Source organism: Exophiala bonariae (assembly GCF_035927105.1).
Source record: "Exophiala bonariae strain CCFEE 5792 chromosome Unknown scaffold_40, whole genome shotgun sequence".
Taxonomy (NCBI): domain Eukaryota; kingdom Fungi; phylum Ascomycota; class Eurotiomycetes; order Chaetothyriales; family Herpotrichiellaceae; genus Exophiala; species Exophiala bonariae.
Genome location: NW_027042515.1, coordinates 90,952 through 110,700, shown reverse-complemented (window position 1 = coordinate 110,700; position 19,749 = coordinate 90,952). Strand labels below are relative to the sequence as shown.

Below are 19,749 nucleotides of genomic sequence, written 5' to 3'. Positions count from 1 at the left end.
AACGGATAATTCATGGTCCAGCAATAAATATTGAATTCTGTCCAGATCTGGAAATACATGGACCGACATAAGTCGAAATCGACCATCAGGCACGTGAGGCCAGCACGTGACTCGTGTTTCGACGGCTCCGTCGGACTGCGGCCTGTCATCGAGTTCACAGTTCTTCATGATTCTCACATTCCTGACCACTCGCAGTTCACAACTTGTACCTTTTAAACATTCACTCTTGTTCTTACCATCTACTTGAACCCCTCCACACGCTCACCTCTGTTGACTCTGAGGACTTTGTGATTGGTACGCCCTTCCGACCCTTGAGCCTAAGCCGCCCTCCTTGATCCGTCGAGCGCGGTGGGTGTCAAACACCTCAGTGAATATTTTGGCTGTTTTATATATGACTTGAGCACTCGAAAAGGCGAGGAGGGTTGGGATGGTCCTGGCCATCTAGAGGCCTGAAGATCAAGATCCAAAACAAGAAGAAAAAGAACAGCTGCTCGGACTTCCAAGTTAGATAGCAAAAGATACCACGACATTCTTCTTTTCGTTGTCTGTCACAGCCACTGCACTGGCACCTCATCCATCGCAAGGCTCAAAAGGCACCCTCGCCTTGTGTCCCTACGTTTTGTGTCAAAGTCTCGCATGAACCGAGAAATTGAAAACCTCTTGGTCTCTGTCTCGACTGCCCATTTGACCAGCCTTTTCGAGTCCAAGATCACCTCCAAGTCTTGACTCATTTTCAAATTACTGTTTTCTCATTCTTCCTTTGCGACCCACTTTGACCGAAGCCACTGCATCTCAAGCCGGGCTTCTCTCTTCTCATCATGTCTGGTCTTCCATCTGATGAAGTCGCCGAGGACTACAAGGGTTCCTTGGAGGATCTGATGACCAATGACAGATATCAGATATCAAATCTGACCCTGATCGCAAAGGAGAACACTGAGCATGCTGAAGCCATCTCCCGTGTTCTTCAGAATCATATCAATCGTGTACGTCTCTATTTTCACAAGTCCCTTCCCTGATCTACGCTTCGCGAGGTTAGAGTCTCTCGTCATCATGGATAACTGACTTGTCATAGGCCCCCCCGGCAAGAAAACTACCCGCTCTATACGTTCTGGATTCCATAGCCAAAAATGTTGGCTCGCCATACACCGTCTACTTTGGCCGAAACCTCCATCAGACTTTCATGCACGCCTATTCTCAGGTGGACACCAATGTTCGTCGGAAGCTTGAAGAAATGCTCAAGACCTGGCGAGAGCCGGTCCCAGGCTCACTGTCAACCACCCCCGTCTTTCCCATTTCGAGCACACAAACCATTGTCGACAATTTGAACAAGTTTCGTGCTGCCACGGCTGCAAATCCTCGGTATCAAGCAACGCCTGTCCAAGGCGTCCCCGCAAGAGTGGCTTCAGCGCAGCAAGTCTACCGCCAAACCCCGACGCCACCTCAATCCGCTGTGCAGTATCCACCGACCTTGCCAACCCATATTCGAAGCCCACAACCGCACCCTGTCACCCCAATAGGGTCAGGCCAGCCATACAGTCAAGCACCATTGAATTCGTATGCCCAACCATACCCATCGCAACCGAACCCCTACTATCAACCACCTCAACAACCTCCACCAACAACAGCACCGCAGTTCAGAAATCTTTCCACTTCTCAGTACCCAGTCCCATCGACCGGCCACGCAAACTCTTCGAGTTCCGTGGATGTACAAAAGCTACATGCCGACATCGATGACCTCACTACCGATGCCAAGATTGAGTGTGCGACTCATCCGATGGACCAAGCTGCACAGCGGCATTTGACCACACTGCAGACCCTGAAGGAAATCTTGGATGGTGGCAGCACATCGGAGCAAGACTTGGTCAACATCAGAAACACGATTATGCAGCAAATGAGTGACAAATTGGCAACGGCTCGACAAAACTCAGCAGCGGCTCCGATGTCCCTCCAGCAACAGTACTCAACCCCACAGCCCCAGATTCAGCATACACAACCACCACCTATAGTAATGCCGTCGATTTTCAACACCACCAATCTTGCAGAGCTGCTGCGGGCGACTGCCAATCAACCACCGCAGCATCAAACAATACCCCAATCCAGTTTCTACTCACAGCAGTCTTCGGGTGGTCCAACCGCTCTGTTGTCTGGGATGACCCCTTCGCCTGTCCCGGGGGCCGTGACCGACAATCCGCTGCTGGCACAACTCCGAGCATCGGGTTTATTATCTTTTGTTCCAACACCACCTCAGGGAGTTACTCCCCCCTTGTCATCGCTGGCCACATTCGCCAGTGAAGCTCGCATCGAAGTGACCTTCACATCGGCCGCCATTAGAATCCCACGACCTCATCTGGTGCAAACATTCATCAACGCACGGCCTAATCAATGTAGCACTTGTGGTCGAAGATTCACGTCTGATGAAATTGGTCGGGAGAAGAAGGCGGCACATCTGGACTGGCATTTCAAGACGAAGGAACGGATGTTGGAAGCAGAGAAAAGAGGTCAGAATCGGAGCTGGTACGTCGATGAAAGAGACTGGATTGGCAGCAAAGAGTATGAAGACGATGCGGGACTAATAGACAATAATGGGACGGTTGCAAACGGAGCACCAGTGAACGCGAAAAAAAAGGTGGACTTTGTCAAGGCACCAACAGACCCCATCATTCGATCGCTGCCTTGTCCCATTGACCAAGAACCATTCAAAAGTGAATGGAGCGAAGAAGTGCAGGACTTTATCTGGGAGGATGCCATTCAAGTTAGAGGCCGATATTATCATGCCAGTTGCTATGCCGAAGTCACCAAAGGCCGAGACAAAGACGGGGCATCGACGCCGGGGCCATCTGGGCGAACCACCACTCCGGACTCGGTCCTAGGGAAACGAAAGGCAGAGGTAGGTCCAAGATGATGCCCTGATCCTTAGCTGTGGACTACTTGGACTGACTTGCCAATAGCAAGACATGAATAACACCAAATCCAGGCTCAAGGTGGAATAATGTTGTGCGAAAAGAAGAGCAGTGTATGCGCATACTTGGGCGACACTGGAATGACAATCAATCTAGGGCATCAATTGGAATGGCATAGAGATGACAGGCATGACACTTATCCGGGCCATTGAGTGACGGAATTATTCCAGGTTTGCATAGCGAGAAAAAAGGATGGCATCAGAAGGCTTGAAGATGAAATCCCCAACAGACTATGAAGATTTTGATGAAAGCCTTTACTTCAAGCCCCTCAAAATATTCAGTCGACATTTCTAACACCGGCAGGCCGAGGAGACTCTATGCTTGCACAAATATCGAACAAGCTCTGCATTGGCATTCGACTTGGAAGTTATTAATTCTTAGTGACTCACTAGTGGCCCCTTAGTGTCCGGCATAGTTGCTCTTCTTGTCCACGGTTCTTTCCCCGTGAGCTTTTTTTTGGTGGTGCTTGAAAGTCGTTCTTGCCGACTCAACTGCGGTTTTGGTGAACGGGTTATCCTTCTTTTTTTTCCCACCCTAGCCTTTGTCTTCAAGTTGTTCGAGTCTGATATCAGGGACACCACATCGATCAGCACCTCCCGTCATCCCACCGAGATTAGAATTACTTCCATATCATGTCTCCTCCTGCACTCGCACCCGCTTTGGGTTCATCGGGCAAAGAATTCAAGCGCGAATCTGGCACCGCACGACTCTTGGGCGCAGGTACTTCTAGAGTCCCCTGGTTCACAAAACATCCATTGACTGACTTCCCCCACCAGGTTCGGCGGGCATCGCAGAGCTCCTTGTTTTCCATCCCGTCGACACAATCGCAAAGCGTTTGATGAGCAATTCCACTAAAGTCGGTCCCCGTCGACATCCCAACACTATCGCTGGCTAATTTGTCACTCAGGTCGCCAACGCTGAAGTTCTCAAGACAGTCATCTTCAAAGAATATGCTTCTGCGCCCGTCACCACAAAGTTCACATCCCTTTTCCCGGGTCTAGGGTATGCGGCCGGTTATAAAGTCTTGCAAAGAATCTACAAATATGGAGGCCAACCCTTTGTCCGTGACTACCTCACTCAACATCACGGCCAGGACTTCGACAAGGCATTTGGCAAGGGTACCGGCAAAGCCATCTTGAACGCAACAGCCGGCTCCCTCATCGGTATTGGTGAGATCATCCTGCTACCTCTCGATGTCCTCAAAATCAAACGGCAGACAAACCCTGAAGCCTTCCGATCCCGAGGTTTCCTCCGTATCGTCGCCGATGAAGGCTTCGGCCTCTACCGTGGAGCCGGCTGGACAGCTGCCAGGAACGCACCCGGTTCTTTTGCCCTCTTCGGTGGCTCTGCGTGGGCCAAGGAAAAGTTATTCAAACTCGAAGACTATAACAAGGCGACCTGGGGTCAGAACTTTGTCGCTTCCGTTGCTGGTGCATCTGCCAGTTTGATTGTCTCCGCACCCCTTGACGTTATCAAAACTCGAATCCAGAACCGCAACTTTGAGAATCCCGAGTCCGGTTTCCGAATCGTGTCAAGCATGATGAAGAATGAAGGCATCACCAGTTTCTTTAAGGGCTTGACGCCCAAGATGCTCATGACTGGCCCCAAACTCGTCTTCAGCTTCTGGTTGGCCCAGACCTTGATTCCCTTATTTGGAACTATGGTGTAAACCATTTTAGTGACGCAGTTTCAAAGACACTATCACACTCGAGCAATACGTCACCGGTGCATCTGATCTATCGTGAGAGCTCCTGCTCATCTGCAAATTTGTCGATTTACCTCCGATCGGTCACAGGCAGCGAATATTTCATCAGATTCTAGATATACCCTACCACTGGTTATAGGTCTTCTTCTGGCGCTCTGATGGGAGACAGTCGCCAAATGAGGCGATGGTTGATTAGAAGCGCCTCTTCTGACTCTGTTTTATTTCGAGCACGGCGTCTGGCTCTGGCATTCCACTAGATAAAAGTGTAAATGGGTTGGGCTTCTGGTTATGATTCTCCCGATTGTATATTGGCTGTTAATTTTGGCGGAGACCAAGTGACGAAAAGGGGTTTGAAGGGATGAACAAAATAAATCTTCACTTCATTACGTTTTGGCCTTGATACCAATGTTCTGTGGTTGTGCATCCCAAGAAAGCCGTTGCCAAACTATCTCATACTGTCATTGGACATGTGTCGTTCTCCTGTGGGTGAGCACGGCAGTAACGACGTGATTCTGGTCATATGACACCCGTTCCCGATTCCCCTGATCACTTTGCTTTCGAAAGGAGAAACTCGGAAACCACCTCAATATATTTTTCTGGGATCTCCAGATTTGTGCAATGACTTGCGCCGGGGAAGGTATACCATTTGACCTTTGGAATGTTGGAGAAATAGGGGTATACGCAGCTTGGTAGGCGTCAGTCATTTTTTCGCAATGGGGAGGGGAAACGAATCTACACACCTATCTCTCGCCTCGTCAAACTCGGCATTCAAGACCAACGTCGGTATATTTATCTTGTGCACCTCATCGACGACACTCCATGTCTTGAGACTGCCCACGACCGTGAACTCACTGGGTCCATTCATGGTCATGTATACCGTGTCGTCCTTTTCGACCCAAGCGATGGTGTCGGTGAGGTCTTTCGGAAACGGAGACACTCGACATAGGTGCCTCTTGTAAAAGTATTCCACGGCCGCTTGATATTCAGGGTCATCGTAGGTTTTGTTGTCCTCGTGTTTCTGCAGTGCGTCGTCAATCTCCCGTGGAAGTTCGGCGCGCCATGCGTTGCAGCTCTCAATCCACAGGGGCATGCTGGCCGGTGAATTGGAGATGATGAGGCGCTTGAGTCCCGGATGACCACGAATGGCAAACATGGAGCCGAGCATTCCACCCCATGACTGGCCGAGCAGGTCGAAGTCGGAGGATATGCCGAGGTGTTCCACCAGATTGTCGAGCTCCGCGATGAAGAGTTGAGGCGTCCAGAATGAGGTGTCGAGCCGCTTCTCGCGGATGTGTGTTGACCGCCCCGTGCCGACTTGGTCGTAGAAGATGACCGGGATGTTGTGCTTGGTGTGAAGACCCGTCAGATTCAGGAGATAGTTGTGCGCCATGCCTGGTCCGCCATGGACAGTCACCAGCGGGCGTCCGCTGGCGGATGACTTGAGGTCGCCAACGACCTTGTACCATGTCTCACACGGCTTTGGGAGCGAAGGGTGTTTGAACGAGACGGTCCCTTCGACGACTTGCGGGTTGGATGTTGACTCGGACATGGTCGCGTTGCTGATACTGAGGATCTTGAGTTTGACGTTGGATTACTGACACTTGGATTTTGAAGCGACATTGACGTGACAGAAAGTTGTAGCCACTTCTGAGATCATTTTTCATTCAAGTACAATCTGATCACAATGATATCTCACCTGCCTAGAAGAGCGCCGCTGCAACGAACTAAACCACCCCTCGATAGGAACCAGTACCCTATCACGGCACAACGATGACACCTGCAAGCTCCGCCCTCGGTACAGAAAAACGTGGTCATTCTCCATGATCCAATCCTGAGCTTCACTACACCCTCAGCTTGTAATCGGGAAGTCAAGTTCTAGTGGGAATACGGTCTAGTCAAGGTGGGTGTGGCGGGCGTTGCTTATTCACCTGCCTGATACGGAAGTGGACTTTCTCTCCAGGCCGCTTTCGTCGGAGATTTATCCTAGGCTGCGAGCCTTGTGTTCACGAACAAGGTTCAGGCTGCTAACGACTCGGAATGACGTTTCTTCCCTTACGCTGACTATAATTGATAGCGAGGTTATTTATATGTAATTAAAGCATAGTCGATAAGACGATAGGACGATAAGACTACTTCGTCATTAGGATAAGAGGCGTGGGCGTATCAATAGGTTAAAATGGATCCTCTTTGAGATATCTCTTGAATTGGGTAGATGCTACGTCTTTAAAGCCGCACCGCTCGCAATGGAAGAGAAATCGAGTTGGTCGATCTCGGGTGTTGCCCATGGGAACGTGATCCTTGGACGCAGACAGTAATGGCTTCCTTCCACCTATGATGCTTCTGTTGTTTGTGACCTTGTCGCTTGCGAAGAAGGTAAGAAACTCCATGGCGCTAAATTGAAACATGCTTCATGTTCTGTGTCGATGGAGGAAGTAACGGAAGGTTCAAAGACATCAGTAACGAAGTCGTCAATCTCATCAGTCGTGAAGACATCTTTCGATTGTCCCGCTGAGCCTCTATTGATGATCTTCTCGACTTCCTCGAAGAGAACTTGCCAAGGACGACCCTCTTCCCACTCTGCCACTTTCTTTTGATGCTCAGCTCGCAACTGTCTCTCGTCCTGTGAAGCGGACAGCCCAAGATCGAGAGCGTCGTCATCGGAATCGTCAGTGTCAAGTTGTAAATGATCATCAATAAGAGTGTCTGCATGTTGCAGAGATAGAGTTTCTTCCTCCGGAAGCGTTGTCTCATCAACATGTGGAAGAAATTGGTCATTAGTTGGTTCTGTAGAAAGCGTACCATCTTGAACCTCGATGGATTCTGCCTTGTGGAGTTCAAACACAATGCAACCAATGCGAGCTCCAAAGTTCTGGTACTGTTGAAGGTCGGTGGCCGTAGTCGGACCAGGACCAATGAAGAAGTCAACACTTCTTACTAAGGGAACCTCCTCAGTGTGAGCCATAATGTATTCGTCGATGCGCTCATTAAGTTCGACTGCCGTAAGCTTGTGATGTGGTGATTCAGGAAATTGGGCCCCTCTAGTTCGAGAACTAACCGGGAGATCAGGGAGCTTGGACTTGTGTAAATTGACAGGTTCATCCTCGTGACCCGCGTAAAGTTCTGCTATTTCCAACTAGCATGTCCCAACATGCGTTTACTTCCCGCGTTTACTGCGTGGAGAGTATCTGGTTGGAGTCGTACGCCATCCTTGGCGCCACCACGGCGAATGGCGTGGGTAAGCGCTTCTGGGACAATGCCCGCAAGCTCGCCCATCGTGCCGAATATTGTCTGTGCAAGATCTGCTGTTGCCGAGTTGTCAAGTTGTAGGAACGTACCGAAATTTGACGTGCCTGCTGGGACGAGGGGAAGCTTCTCATCGTTCGAACGCAGGCGACGATCTGTGCGCCGCATAGCCGCAGAGAGAACCTATTTAAGCGTACTTCTGTCTTGGAAAAGGGCATGTCGTAGGCCATGGGCAACGAGGAGAAGGATAAAGTCCATTATATTAAGTCGCGGATCTTGGTACGTTGTGATAGTTCGCTCTCGACTTTCTGCTGACAACCTATAGATGGAAATAATTAGGACTTCTTGATCTCCCTTAAGGTGGGTGGCGTGGTAGATGAGAACTTGGTCTCGAGATCACCGTTGATCTCGTATGTTAGATGAGGAAGCGAGGGGGGGGGGTAAAGAAGGGGAACAAGACTTACTTTTTGTTCTTCTCATATCGACTGATGACCTTGGCCTCGACGTTGGCTACGTCAGGCTTATCTCCGGAGAGAGATAGATGGACAACACTAAGTTTGGCATAGAACTCTAGTGACTTTTGCGCTGTGAGAGTCAGGTAGAATATCGCCGACACGTTAATCAGTGGCTACCAGAAGAGCAATACGAAGAGTTCGACTGATAACAGAGTGAAAGGAGAGATAGCCGTACTTGGAGACGTCCTGGAAATATTTCAGAAATGTTTCACTCATGACTTGAAATGTGAACCATTGACGAGGTCTCCATGTCCCGCGGATGAGTATTCCATGGTGGCTACAAGCATCTCCCCAGGCGTTGAAGGACTTTTGAAAGATTTGAGAGTCTGTAAACGTAGGGTATGTTGGTTTGAAGAAGCCCTAATGTAGTAGTAGCCTGATTGCGAGTGGTGCGACACTGAACAAGTATCATGTACGAAATTCAAGAAATATCTCAAAGAGTTTGATCTTTGACCTACCGACACGACGACGCCCATCATAGTCGAGACAAAGCCGTCTCAGCATCCTCAGAATCATGCTTGCTCGTATGCTCAAGACCCAGTCGTCAATTGTGACGAGAAATCTTCCAGCCCGATCGTGGCCCAGAAGCCTGCTGTCACTCACCTCTACCATGGGACCGGTCCATGCTCACTTGATCATCATGACCAAGAGAATGATCAAGAGAACGATGGAGAAAGTGAAGCATAAATATTGCGCTATACACCTGGGGTGCAAGCATGCGCGGCATCATAAGATTAATTCAGGTATGAGTGATATCGAATTGAGATCGGAATAGCGGGAGAGAGTCCTAGATATAGCTTCAGTAGGACCTAGATTATAATCATGCAAGCAAGCGAAACATTGATGTTCCGCATCCATTTTTCTTGAAGCCTTTGTCGATGGTGATAAGGGCGTACTGAACGGCCATATGATACGCCTTGGTCGCAGGTGAGCATCTACTCGGAGTCCATGGCCTGTAACATTATGGTAGGGATCATTTTTGCAAAGGGGTTTGATGAGCTCAAGGATGAGGTTAGGACTTAAGGATGTCGCCGTTATGAGGTTTGACGAATGGGGCGGTGTTTGGTAAGTCACTGAACGGAACAAAGATTTTGGTAATGAGGATGGGATTGTTGGGCGAGAAAGTCAGATTGAGGTGGTACAGGAGTACACAGGAGGTCCAGGAGGTCCAGGAGGTCCAGGTCAATCCAATCTGTCCTGCAATTTGTCTCCAAACTTGGGGGCGTCATGCTCAAAGCATGTGTGACATGCTGTCTGGACCTTGAGTCTGGAATAATGTTGAGTTTTGGACCGATTGGATGCCATACGGGATGTGCTATAAATTGAGGCTGTGTAAATCTAACCCACAATGGAGAACCGCACGTATTGGTACACTCCACCTCCCAACACTACCGGGTACTTCATAGGTATCTACTTACTGCAAGGGTGCGATGCGAGTAGCTCTATTTGAAGAATTCTTTGCTTCGAGAAAGATTCGTCGTTCAGATGACTCTCTCAGCCGTTTCCTGTTTGGTGTGGCATCGAGCAAGAGTGTCAAGTTTTGATGGAGAGTTTTGGCAAATGTTCTAAGGCGTCGCCGGATATGTAAATCGACTGGTAATGTCATTATTACTCGGTCAACCATCACCCATTCATAGGACATGTTCATTATCTTCTATGTTCTACAAGGTAGATGCGAGGTGATCTCGTAGAGGTATCAGTGAAGGGTCATACCTACCCAGCATCCACTCAGTGTGTCATCTGTCGGAGGGGAGGTTCAACGACTACCTAGGTTAGGTATTCGTTTGCGAATCGAGTCATTACAAAACAATGTTCAGATTCGATGTTCAAGTTTGGAATGAGAACGGAATTCCTGGGACCCTTCTCCGTAAAATCGCGTGCAGTCTTTTCTGCAAATCAACCGGGCGCACGACATTCGCATCTCACCCGAATCGCATCTCGACCCTGACACAACCCTGGCGAACTTAGTGTCCAGTGATCGGCTTTGATTGATTCAGTTAGGTAGTACACGACCGATCGCAAAAATTTAGTCCAACCAAGACAGTCGGTCGATGGTAGTGTCAGTTGAGGAGAATTGCTCGGGCATGAGGAGTAATTCTCATATCTCCTGTCCGATGTTTTCTTTTTGCAAATGGCGAAGCTGATGTTTCATGTCGGTTGCCGAAGAACTCAAACGGCCCAAGATTTGAAGACATGCGAGCACCAAGTACGCGTACTCTGGAAACAGCCATTCCCGGCGCATCGGCTACCACGTGTTTTGCGTGATTTCTGGAAGAATCTGACTGGCATTCTGAGACTGTAATCTGGGTCTGTTTGCGAATCTGGTGCCTGCGCCTCAAGATCTCGCAAGACGCATACCAAGACGGTTAAATGTCCTCCACCACGACCCCGCAGGGATAATTATTGTCGACTGCCCAGGTGGTGTTTTGGACCGAGGCCCCGGAAAAATACACGGGTGCATATCCGTACGATGCAGTCTCGCAAAATCCAGATGGCCCAGGCAAAAAGGCCGTCTTTGGTCATTTCCAGCGATACTCTATGAGGTGCCATCGATACCGATCCCCTTTGGGATGGGGGATTCACGGCCTGTAACGATCGGTATCGATTGCACAAGTTGGGACTTCCAACCCGATCCGTGAACCAAACAGTGGGAGTGCTCCGGAGCCTGGAGCTGATGGCCGTTACTAGCTCGCAAAAAATATGGACAGCCAAGGTGGCGGCGTTTTGAAAACCACGCTGAGTGGCACCAAAGAGGAGTCGATCGGGAACTTGGATGGAGAGCGGAGGAGTAAAGGGGTCTGTCTCATTCCAAAAATTCAGCTGCTCCTCCCTCAGGTACCGAGTACTGTGTTCACACAGGTGACATTCCCGGATATCCTGACTCGTAGATCCTTCACACCCAGGAGGCAGTAGTCGTAACTTATTAGCTGATCCCGGATAGCAGTTCAATTGTGCTGCCTGCGACTGAGACCGTCGCGAGAAAGGGAGGCGAGGCAGTTGCTCAGATAAATGGGCCGAATCCCATCTGCGCCTTCCTCCAGACCATCGACCAAGATAGAGATTTCATTCAGGTTGTCCAAGACGTCCTGCCACTCACCTCCCATCGATGATCCTGCCCCTACCTAAAAGGACCCTGCACTTCCAAGGAGTCCTCTCCATCCACCGAGTCCACCATGGACCGTGATCAAATACTCAGTGCGACCGCCATCCGACGCTTGATTGCTTCGGGGAAGCACATCGTCATTTACGAAGGAAGCATATTGCAGTTGGACGGATGGCTCGACAGACATCCCGGCGGCAAGCTTGCGATTCAACACATGGTTGGAAGAGACGCAACAAACGAGATCAACGTGTATGTCCAAAGAGAGAGATCTGGGTCAGAATAGCGAGCATGTATCCTATTTATGTCAGAGTGTGCAGAGTCTACTGATTCGATCCGACACTTCCGAGCACAATCCTCCCGGCCATCCTGAATACGTTTTATGCAAGGTGGCTTTGCTGACAAATTGAACCATTTTCCCAAAACAGCTATCATTCAGCCTCTACACTCGCTACCTTACATAAATACAGAATCGGCACCATATCTGGCCATTGGACAAACCTGACTCCACCCATCAGAGGTGGTATCTACTCCTCCAGTGCGACAGAGGATCAAGAGATCGATCATCCGAACCTAGATTCGGCCGAGACCACGGCAAACTCCAGTGATAACTCCAGCGATACCAGTATTGATGACCTCAGTGATGCATCAACGTTGTGCACCCGCACCACCTCCGTGGACATCAACCATGTCGAAGCAGATGTCCTTCGGGAAAGATTAACGTCCAAAGACGGGTACACAGTGCACCTACAAGTCCCCGGAGCAGAGGGACGGAAAGCCGTTTCCCCAAACTCGACCAAACCATCGTTTTTGATCACACCCGAGGCTTATGTCTCCAAAGCCATCAAAGGTGAAATCGAAGACAGCCTAAGAGATTATCCCTCCTTGGATGATGCCACCCAGAGAGCCATCTCATCGGCATATCAAGACCTTCATCAACAGATCAAAGACCAAGGTTTCTACACGTGCAGATACTCGGAATATGCAAAGGAGGTTACTCGATATCTTGTTCTCTTTGCCTTTTTCGCCACCGCACTACGCCATGGTTGGTATTTTACCTCTGCAGCCTTCTTAGGCTTGTTTTGGGTAAGTCGACTTCTTTTGCCCAGCCTGCTCTTGCTGACCATGTCTCGCAGCATCAAATCATGTTTACAGCACACGATGCCGGTCATCGAGGCATCACTCACAATTTCATTGCGGACAACTTGATTGGTCTCTTTATAGCGGACTTCTGCTGTGGCTTGTCCATAGGCTGGTGGAAGTCTAGTCACAATGTGCATCACCTGATCACGAACCATCCGGTATGTTGTCTACCACTGTTGCAACCCGTGTCAATCCACTGACCACCAATCCTCCGTCTAGGAGCATGATCCTGACATTCAGAATGTCCCCCTCTTCGCCACATGTCCGTCATTCTTCAAATCCCTTCATTCCACATACTATGATTTCACCTTTGTCTGGGATAAGATCGCCGACTTTGCCGTCGCTTACCAGCAGTATACCTATTATCCAGTCATGGGTGTGGCACGTTTCAACCTCTACATGCTATCTATTCACCACCTATTCACTTCACCTCGACCAAAGAGCCGCATAACCTCTTGGATTCGGCCTACCGAGATCGCATTCATTTTCTGCTACTGGCTTTGGTTTGGCTACGGCATTGTATGGCTCACACTACCCAATTGGCCAACTCGCATCGGGTTCGTCTTGATTTCACACATCATCACAATGCCACTACATGTTCAAATCACCCTTTCACACTGGGCCATGCCAACAGCGGATCTAGGGGATGCCGAGTCGTTCCCACAACGCCAGCTACGCACTACCATGGATGTTGACTGTCCCGAATGGCTGGATTTTCTTCATGGCGGGTTGCAGTATCAGGCCGTTCATCACCTTTTCCCACAGATTCCACGACACAATTTACGTAACGTTCAGAGACTGGTGCGGAAGTTCTGCGAAGAGACTGGGATCAAGTACTCGATATACAACTTTACAGATGGAAATAAGAAGGTCCTCGGTCGGCTAGCCGACGTGACAGACCAGATGAACATGATGCTACAGTGCCAAAAATATATGGCAGAGACCAGAATCAGCGGACTACATTGAGTAGTCGAGACATATATTTTGGACTTCTACTTTTCTTCGTTTTAGACTTGGGAAATTTAGGGGAAACAGAGCTTTCCAAAACGTTGATCGGCAATCTCACCGGTTGCCAATATGGTTCCAATACTCAATAGCAGTGACCTGAATTGGTTGGATTGGTTGAATTGGTTCGCACAGGCTGGCAGAACTCCAAACTTGTCAAAGTGTTGATTCGACTCTGCGTCCTCCTATTGGGCATATATAAGGCTATGGGCTGGACCCAGATCAAGGCCGAATGTATTAGCAGGTCCCATCATGTCAGCCAGGTCAATTAAGGTATGGGCCACAGTGTATCGTCTTAGGAAGGTGGAATGGTCTGAGGCAAACCATGAGATAACAGACCCAGGGTTACTTAAAATGCCGAGCTAGAGAAATTTCCAACACAACTCTGGGGCAAATAACGAGGGCCGTACTTCATCAAAGAATTTCACGTACAGACTGATACCCAGCCTGCCCAGGTCTCTAAATATGGACAACGACTAGTACGGAGACGCATCAGCTCGCCAACTCCCAATCGCCGCGACTCTTTTGCGGTGCCTTGCATATCGTTGTTACCATGCCAATCAGCTCCAGTGCCAATGGGTTTCATTGATATTCACCAAGCTGGTTAGTAAGACACTGGCACCCCGAAGCACATTGGTAGACTCTCGCTAGGATCCGAGTAGCATTCCCTCTAGCATATTACAGTATTGTACCACGGGTCTCCCGAAATATCGACGATATGTGCATCAACAGTTCCTATCTCTTCCTATTTCCCCCACGAGCCTGGCGCTATCAAATGATGTGACATCTTGGTACCGTGCTAGTTCGAAAATACATTCGGTCGTAATCGCAAAATGAAGAGTCTTCAAATCTTCCAGATGGTCACAAAGATATGTCGTCCAGACAGTATCCATTTGGGTGCGCAAGCATCACCTTGACCAACCGCTTCAACCCAAGCTCTGGCTTGTTTCAAGGTCAAGATGATGAATTATAGTGCTGCAGGCTACAACACCACTCAGCTGATTCGAGGATGGGTTGAGCAACCGAACAGTTGTGGTACATTCGACATCCTCTTCTATTGCATGACTATTTTTCTTTGCGGCTGGACCTCTATTTGTATCAGCGTTCCCCCAGCCCATCACACACGTTTGGAAACATTCTGGGACAAATGGCATTTCTTCTGGCTTGCGATGCTGGGACCAGAATTCGTCTTCGTCATAGCTGTGGGACAGTATGGCCAAGCTCGAACGCGTGAGAAGCTCTTCCACGAGGCCGAGTTCCACGACTAAACAATCAAACACTCGTTTCACGCCGATATGGGTGGAGTTATCTTGCAACCTTATAAATGGAAGTCTTTCCCAATTGACTCCAAACAACTCTTGTACTTAGTCCAGGAGGGTTATGTTGCATACCCGAAAATCAGTGAGAGCGAGATGGATGCCAAGAACAAGGCCGATGGATTGACCAGGTGAGCGTATCAGACAGACACTGCTCCTAGGAACCGAACTTGACTGAACACCTTTCCAGCGGTCATCACCTCATGCCAAATCGTATGGTTCACTCTCAATGTCGTCACCAGACCATCACAGGCTCGTGCTATCACCACGCTAGAGATCACGACTGTGGGATTCATAGTATGCACACTGGCGGTGACCTTCTGTTGGAGAAAGAACCCCATGGATATTTCAACCACTGTTGTTGTCCATACCGACTACACCATCCGCGATATCCTTATTTCTGCCGGCGAGGCTGCATCCCAGCCGTACAGCCGGACGCCTCTCGGCTTCGAGAGCCGTGAAAGATGGATATTTTTTAGGCTTTGGGCATAGTACGTCAATGTTGTGACAAAGTTTTATGTTGGCTGCCGATGGCCGGCATTTCGGCCGATACCGCACATCTCTTCCTTCACCTGCCCGCAGGTATCATTGACGGGCAGTTTCCTCGCGTTGGTCATGGCCTTGTCATATGCGGCAGTCTTCCATGTGGGCTTGGAATTTTGAAATCCCAACCAAAATTGAAAAGACATTGTGGCGCGTCTCGTCTGCAACAATCATGGCACTCACTCTGAGAGTTGGACTTGTGGAGGTGCTATACCCTATACACCTTCGACACTGGCTGCCCAAATTTCTGTCCCGTGCAGAAACGGGAGAATCCAGAACTTCTCGTAGATATCGTGCACCTGTCAGCTCCATCGCGGCTTCGCGGGGGAGATGGAAGCACTTCAAATTCAATGATAGTCCTGACAAGGACCCCAACATGGACCTAGAGCCATATGTCATCCTTTCGATGCACCAATCGTTAGCATATATGCTATCTACAGGCTGTATATATTGGTGGAAGATCTTATTGGCCTGCGAGCGCTTCCAGCCAGCGCATTTTAGAATGTCGAATGGTCGACATACATGCCGCACATATGATCGGTTATTGTTCGACAATTGCTTCTGGAAACGATGAATTGGCCCATGTTGATTTCTGACATGGAATACAGGTTCGTGGAGACACAAACTGGAACAAAGTCCAAAACGTTTATCATCAAACGTCGAATGGCCCCCCACCATGCAAGTTGTTCTTACTGATGCCAAGGCTACCAACTCTCCGGCCCTATCAGCCACCGGGCTCTCCCATAAGCTTCGTTTCCGTCATAATTTCGCCATTCATTCAAGCTGTGCTGGATTACCTGTTAAGAATAGATGAACGAACGACAGTGATTACTGGTCGGCCATCTCTGTATATTCCTTCCCGTTTTCAGAGCATCAGCAGATCTAACTATCTGCGCTCGAAACCCCAAGACGATAAGATCCAAACATATGTGAGCTATCTCAAGTGGGACGATGGGTGGCTTCTCCTTCTCTCCCAGGCAATGCAGGAGATGGGATGGAAAGCAACCTTTATTCGAAAGTAATATTGTGCATCTACGAGCTATGTGATGCGCAGCCTCGCAAGCATGCTTGTGTTGAGTTGGCATCGACATGCAAATATGAAAAGGAAGGTTCAGAATTTGTCAATCTTTCTTGACCTTTTGTTCGTGTGTAGGGGATTCTGCCCCGGCTACAGGATACTGCCCCCATGGAAAAACCAAATATATCGACATACGAAGATGCTTAACGAGTCTCCATTGGACTTTTGTGCTGCTGACATCGCCTCCGCATTTGAGGAGCCGGGAAGTGCCCGAGCTCGATCTCCATAGGTATTTTAGTCCACGACTTGGCTAGGTGTTCACAGAGTTTCATTCCTGCAGCCTGAATACTCTCCATCACTGGTCGACAATCCGTTCTCTGTTGAGGGAGTCCAGCAAATCTGACATGGAACTTTCAACCATGCGGACGGACGAGGCCGATCTGTCTTGCTCCTTCTGGCAACCGCTTCACATATCCTGGGGGTGCCTGGGGCTGATCTCCTCTGCAATAGGGCCCTTCGGCTTAATTCCATATATCTAAAAAAAATGTCGTCTGTCCAAGGGTCAGGGATGAGTTGGTCAGCTCGAGCGGCTTGTCGCCAGTCAAATGAGAAATCTAGTTTAAGGGACGGGTATCCCTTGTGCAAGAAGATGGTCACCTCTGTCCAGCCACTCTTCATCACTTTTATCAGCCGCCAACATGAAGAGAATAGCAGTCATCGGAGGAGGGCCTGGAGGTCTAGTGACTCTGAAATATCTTACCCAGGCACATTTATTCCTACCTGTTGAGCAGGTACAGGTCCGTCTTTTTGAAGCCGATGATGCTATTGGAGGGACTTTCTATAAACGCACATATGAAGATGGAGAAGTAGGGACGCCCTACTTCCTTGCCTTCACAAATTCCTTTGGACTGATGATTCTTCATAGCAAGTGTCTTCGAAGTATCTGACGACCTTCTCGGATTTCCGCCCACTCGCGAGTGACCCCGATTTTCTCCCGATGGGAAGATATCTCCAATACTTGGACGAGTATTGTTCTCATTTTGATCTATGGAAACACATTGAACTCGATACTCGAGTCACAAAGCTGCGCCGACAAGGCTCTCGACATGTTGTCAGCCTGAAGAAGAAAGGCAGTGGTTCCAAAGAAGATGATGAAAATTGGGAGTGTGATGCCGTGGCGATTTGCACCGGCTTACACGTTGAACCACATATGCCGTATGTCGAAGGCATTGAGAATGTCCCCTGTGTGATGCATTCGTCACAGTTCAAAGGACGGGAAGACTTTGGCTACGATAAGAACATCGTTGTTCTAGGAGTTGGTGAGACTGGTATGGATGTTGCACATCTGGCCGTAACCTCCCCAAAACCGAAATCAGTCACTGTGTGCCATCGACGAGGATTCCTTGGTGGCCCCAAGATAAGTACCCTTTTATGAACTCACAATTTCCTCGCGAAACGCTGACCATCGCTTACAGGGTGCCGAATCCAGTTTTGTTTGGCATGATACAGCCTAGCAGGAATAGCATTCCCACGGATGTCAGCACCGCGTCACTCTTCGAATCTATGTATGTCCATCCTCTTATGAGGGTCTCCTGGATTCCTTGGGCGTATTACAATACTTTCGTGAAGAGCACGTTGTGGCTCGTCGGGGGTTCGAAATATGGCATCGATCAGTGGGTAGGTGGAGTTGCAGACGAGCATTACAGCACAGCGGAGTGTGAGTGATTGGACATCCATGAGCAGCTAAGTTTTGGAGATCTAGCATGACTGACAGTCTCTGCAGTGATATTTATGAAGTCAGACAAAGCCATACCATACATCAGTGTCCCCTACCGCTCTCAGTCCTGGCTGCATCGAATCCGAAGTTGTATTGCTCAGACTCCTATTCCTGATACGAATGGAAGGATCATAGACCTGGCACCGTGGCCGGATCGCATCGAGAAGGATGGCACTATTCACTTCATTGACAATGGTCGTCTCGAATCACAACGGATGTCTCAGATCAAACGCAAGGTGGACATCCTGGTTATGGCAACAGGATACACGCAGAGGTTTCCTTTTCTGGATGCTCACTATCCCCGACCCGAAGAAGCAGACATAAGACGTGTTTGGAAGCGAGGTGACGAGTCAGTTGGCTTCATAGGTTTTGTGAGGCCTAGCTTTGGTAACGGTTTCCCTTTCCATCGCCCTCGGGGATGAATGCCACGTAGCTAACAAGTTCCAATTCCTTTGCAGGTGCGATTCCCCCTCTGGCCGAGTTCCAGGCGCAACTCTGGATTCTAGCCTTGCACGACCTTCTTCCCCATAGCTTGATCCCAAACGACCACTACAAGTTGAAAGTTAGCGGTGAGAATCGCATCCAGTACGGCGTGGACCACGAAAATTATGCCTACCAGTTGGCGTTGGACATGGAATCAGCTCCCTCGTTCTCCTACATGTTGTCGTGCGGGCCTCGTATGTTCCTGACCTGGGCGCTGGGAGCCAACTTCAACACCAAGTTCCGTGTCATCGGCCCGTGGGCATTTGATGGTGCTAGGGATATCATCACGACGGAGCTGTGGTCCACCATCACCCGTCGGGGTGGCTTTTTCGGTATGCTATCCGGCCTTCTTTCTACCCCGAGAACATTCCCGATGAAGATAATGTACGTTCATGTTAACAATACCGCTTGATAGGACTTATTGTACTGTCTGCAATTCCCATTGTTGTCTTGGGAAGCATCAACATCATCGTCTGGATGTGGGTTAGTCTAAGGTCTCTGTTCACTAGGCGGGCTAGCCATCTGTCGAGATAAATCGAGCTTAGTCTTTTTGACTGGGTGTGATCCTGGTGGGAGAAGATGGACTCCCCGGTCAGCCGTGGCCACGACATCGACCGACATGTAGTAAATATGAAACATGAAAATTTAAAAGACCAGCTCTTTCTTCCGAGTGCAAATGCAGGCATCCACATCCAATAATTTGACCAGACCTTTGAATGTTTCCTGACAATGGGGAATTTCGGATGCAAGAATCAGCCAAATTGGCCGAGTTGGCCTCAGGTCTTTCACATACCCGATATGTTATAGCGTGAAGCATAAGGGAAGACCAGGGATACACTGTGGAGACTAGCGGCAGCACAATAACCGAATTCTGCTAGATGATGCGAGTTGGATATGGACAATTTTGCTAGATGATGCAAGTTGGTTACTCACGGTAGAGA

The 19,749-nt window shown here is 49.2% G+C and overlaps 6 protein-coding genes across 6 annotated transcripts; 4 read left to right on the top strand and 2 right to left on the bottom strand.

Annotated features, from left to right (window-relative positions):
* Positions 1-818: 818 nt before the first annotated feature.
* On the top strand, positions 819-2,990 carry LTR84_010180 (uncharacterized protein; the record flags this gene model as incomplete). The annotated part of the gene is made up of 3 exons (XM_064853717.1): positions 819-983; positions 1,073-2,887; positions 2,949-2,990. 3 exons carry the CDS (start codon positions 819-821, stop codon positions 2,988-2,990), a joined length of 2,022 nt encoding a protein of 673 aa, XP_064700671.1.
* A 602-nt stretch (positions 2,991-3,592) lies between these two features.
* GGC1 (Mitochondrial GTP/GDP carrier protein 1) lies at positions 3,593-4,629 on the top strand (the record flags this gene model as incomplete). Its single annotated transcript, XM_064853716.1, has 3 exons — positions 3,593-3,680; positions 3,737-3,816; positions 3,868-4,629. 3 exons carry the CDS (start codon positions 3,593-3,595, stop codon positions 4,627-4,629), a joined length of 930 nt encoding a protein of 309 aa, XP_064700670.1.
* A 582-nt stretch (positions 4,630-5,211) lies between these two features.
* Positions 5,212-6,214, bottom strand: LTR84_010178 (uncharacterized protein; the record flags this gene model as incomplete). Its single annotated transcript, XM_064853715.1, has 2 exons — positions 5,212-5,350; positions 5,406-6,214. The coding sequence occupies 2 exons, from the start codon at positions 6,212-6,214 to the stop codon at positions 5,212-5,214; spliced, it is 948 nt and encodes a 315-aa protein (XP_064700669.1).
* Positions 6,215-6,994: 780 nt separating this feature from the next.
* Positions 6,995-8,076, bottom strand: LTR84_010177 (uncharacterized protein; the record flags this gene model as incomplete). Its single annotated transcript, XM_064853714.1, has 2 exons — positions 6,995-7,798; positions 7,867-8,076. The coding sequence occupies 2 exons, from the start codon at positions 8,074-8,076 to the stop codon at positions 6,995-6,997; spliced, it is 1,014 nt and encodes a 337-aa protein (XP_064700668.1).
* A 3,520-nt stretch (positions 8,077-11,596) lies between these two features.
* LTR84_010176 (uncharacterized protein) lies at positions 11,597-13,632 on the top strand (the record flags this gene model as incomplete). Its single annotated transcript, XM_064853713.1, has 4 exons — positions 11,597-11,775; positions 11,994-12,609; positions 12,660-12,824; positions 12,886-13,632. The coding sequence occupies 4 exons, from the start codon at positions 11,597-11,599 to the stop codon at positions 13,630-13,632; spliced, it is 1,707 nt and encodes a 568-aa protein (XP_064700667.1).
* Positions 13,633-17,246: 3,614 nt separating this feature from the next.
* LTR84_010175 (uncharacterized protein) lies at positions 17,247-19,220 on the top strand (the record flags this gene model as incomplete). The annotated part of the gene is made up of 5 exons (XM_064853712.1): positions 17,247-17,414; positions 17,474-17,931; positions 18,024-18,265; positions 18,332-18,712; positions 18,784-19,220. 5 exons carry the CDS (start codon positions 17,247-17,249, stop codon positions 19,218-19,220), a joined length of 1,686 nt encoding a protein of 561 aa, XP_064700666.1.
* Positions 19,221-19,749: the final 529 nt, after the last annotated feature.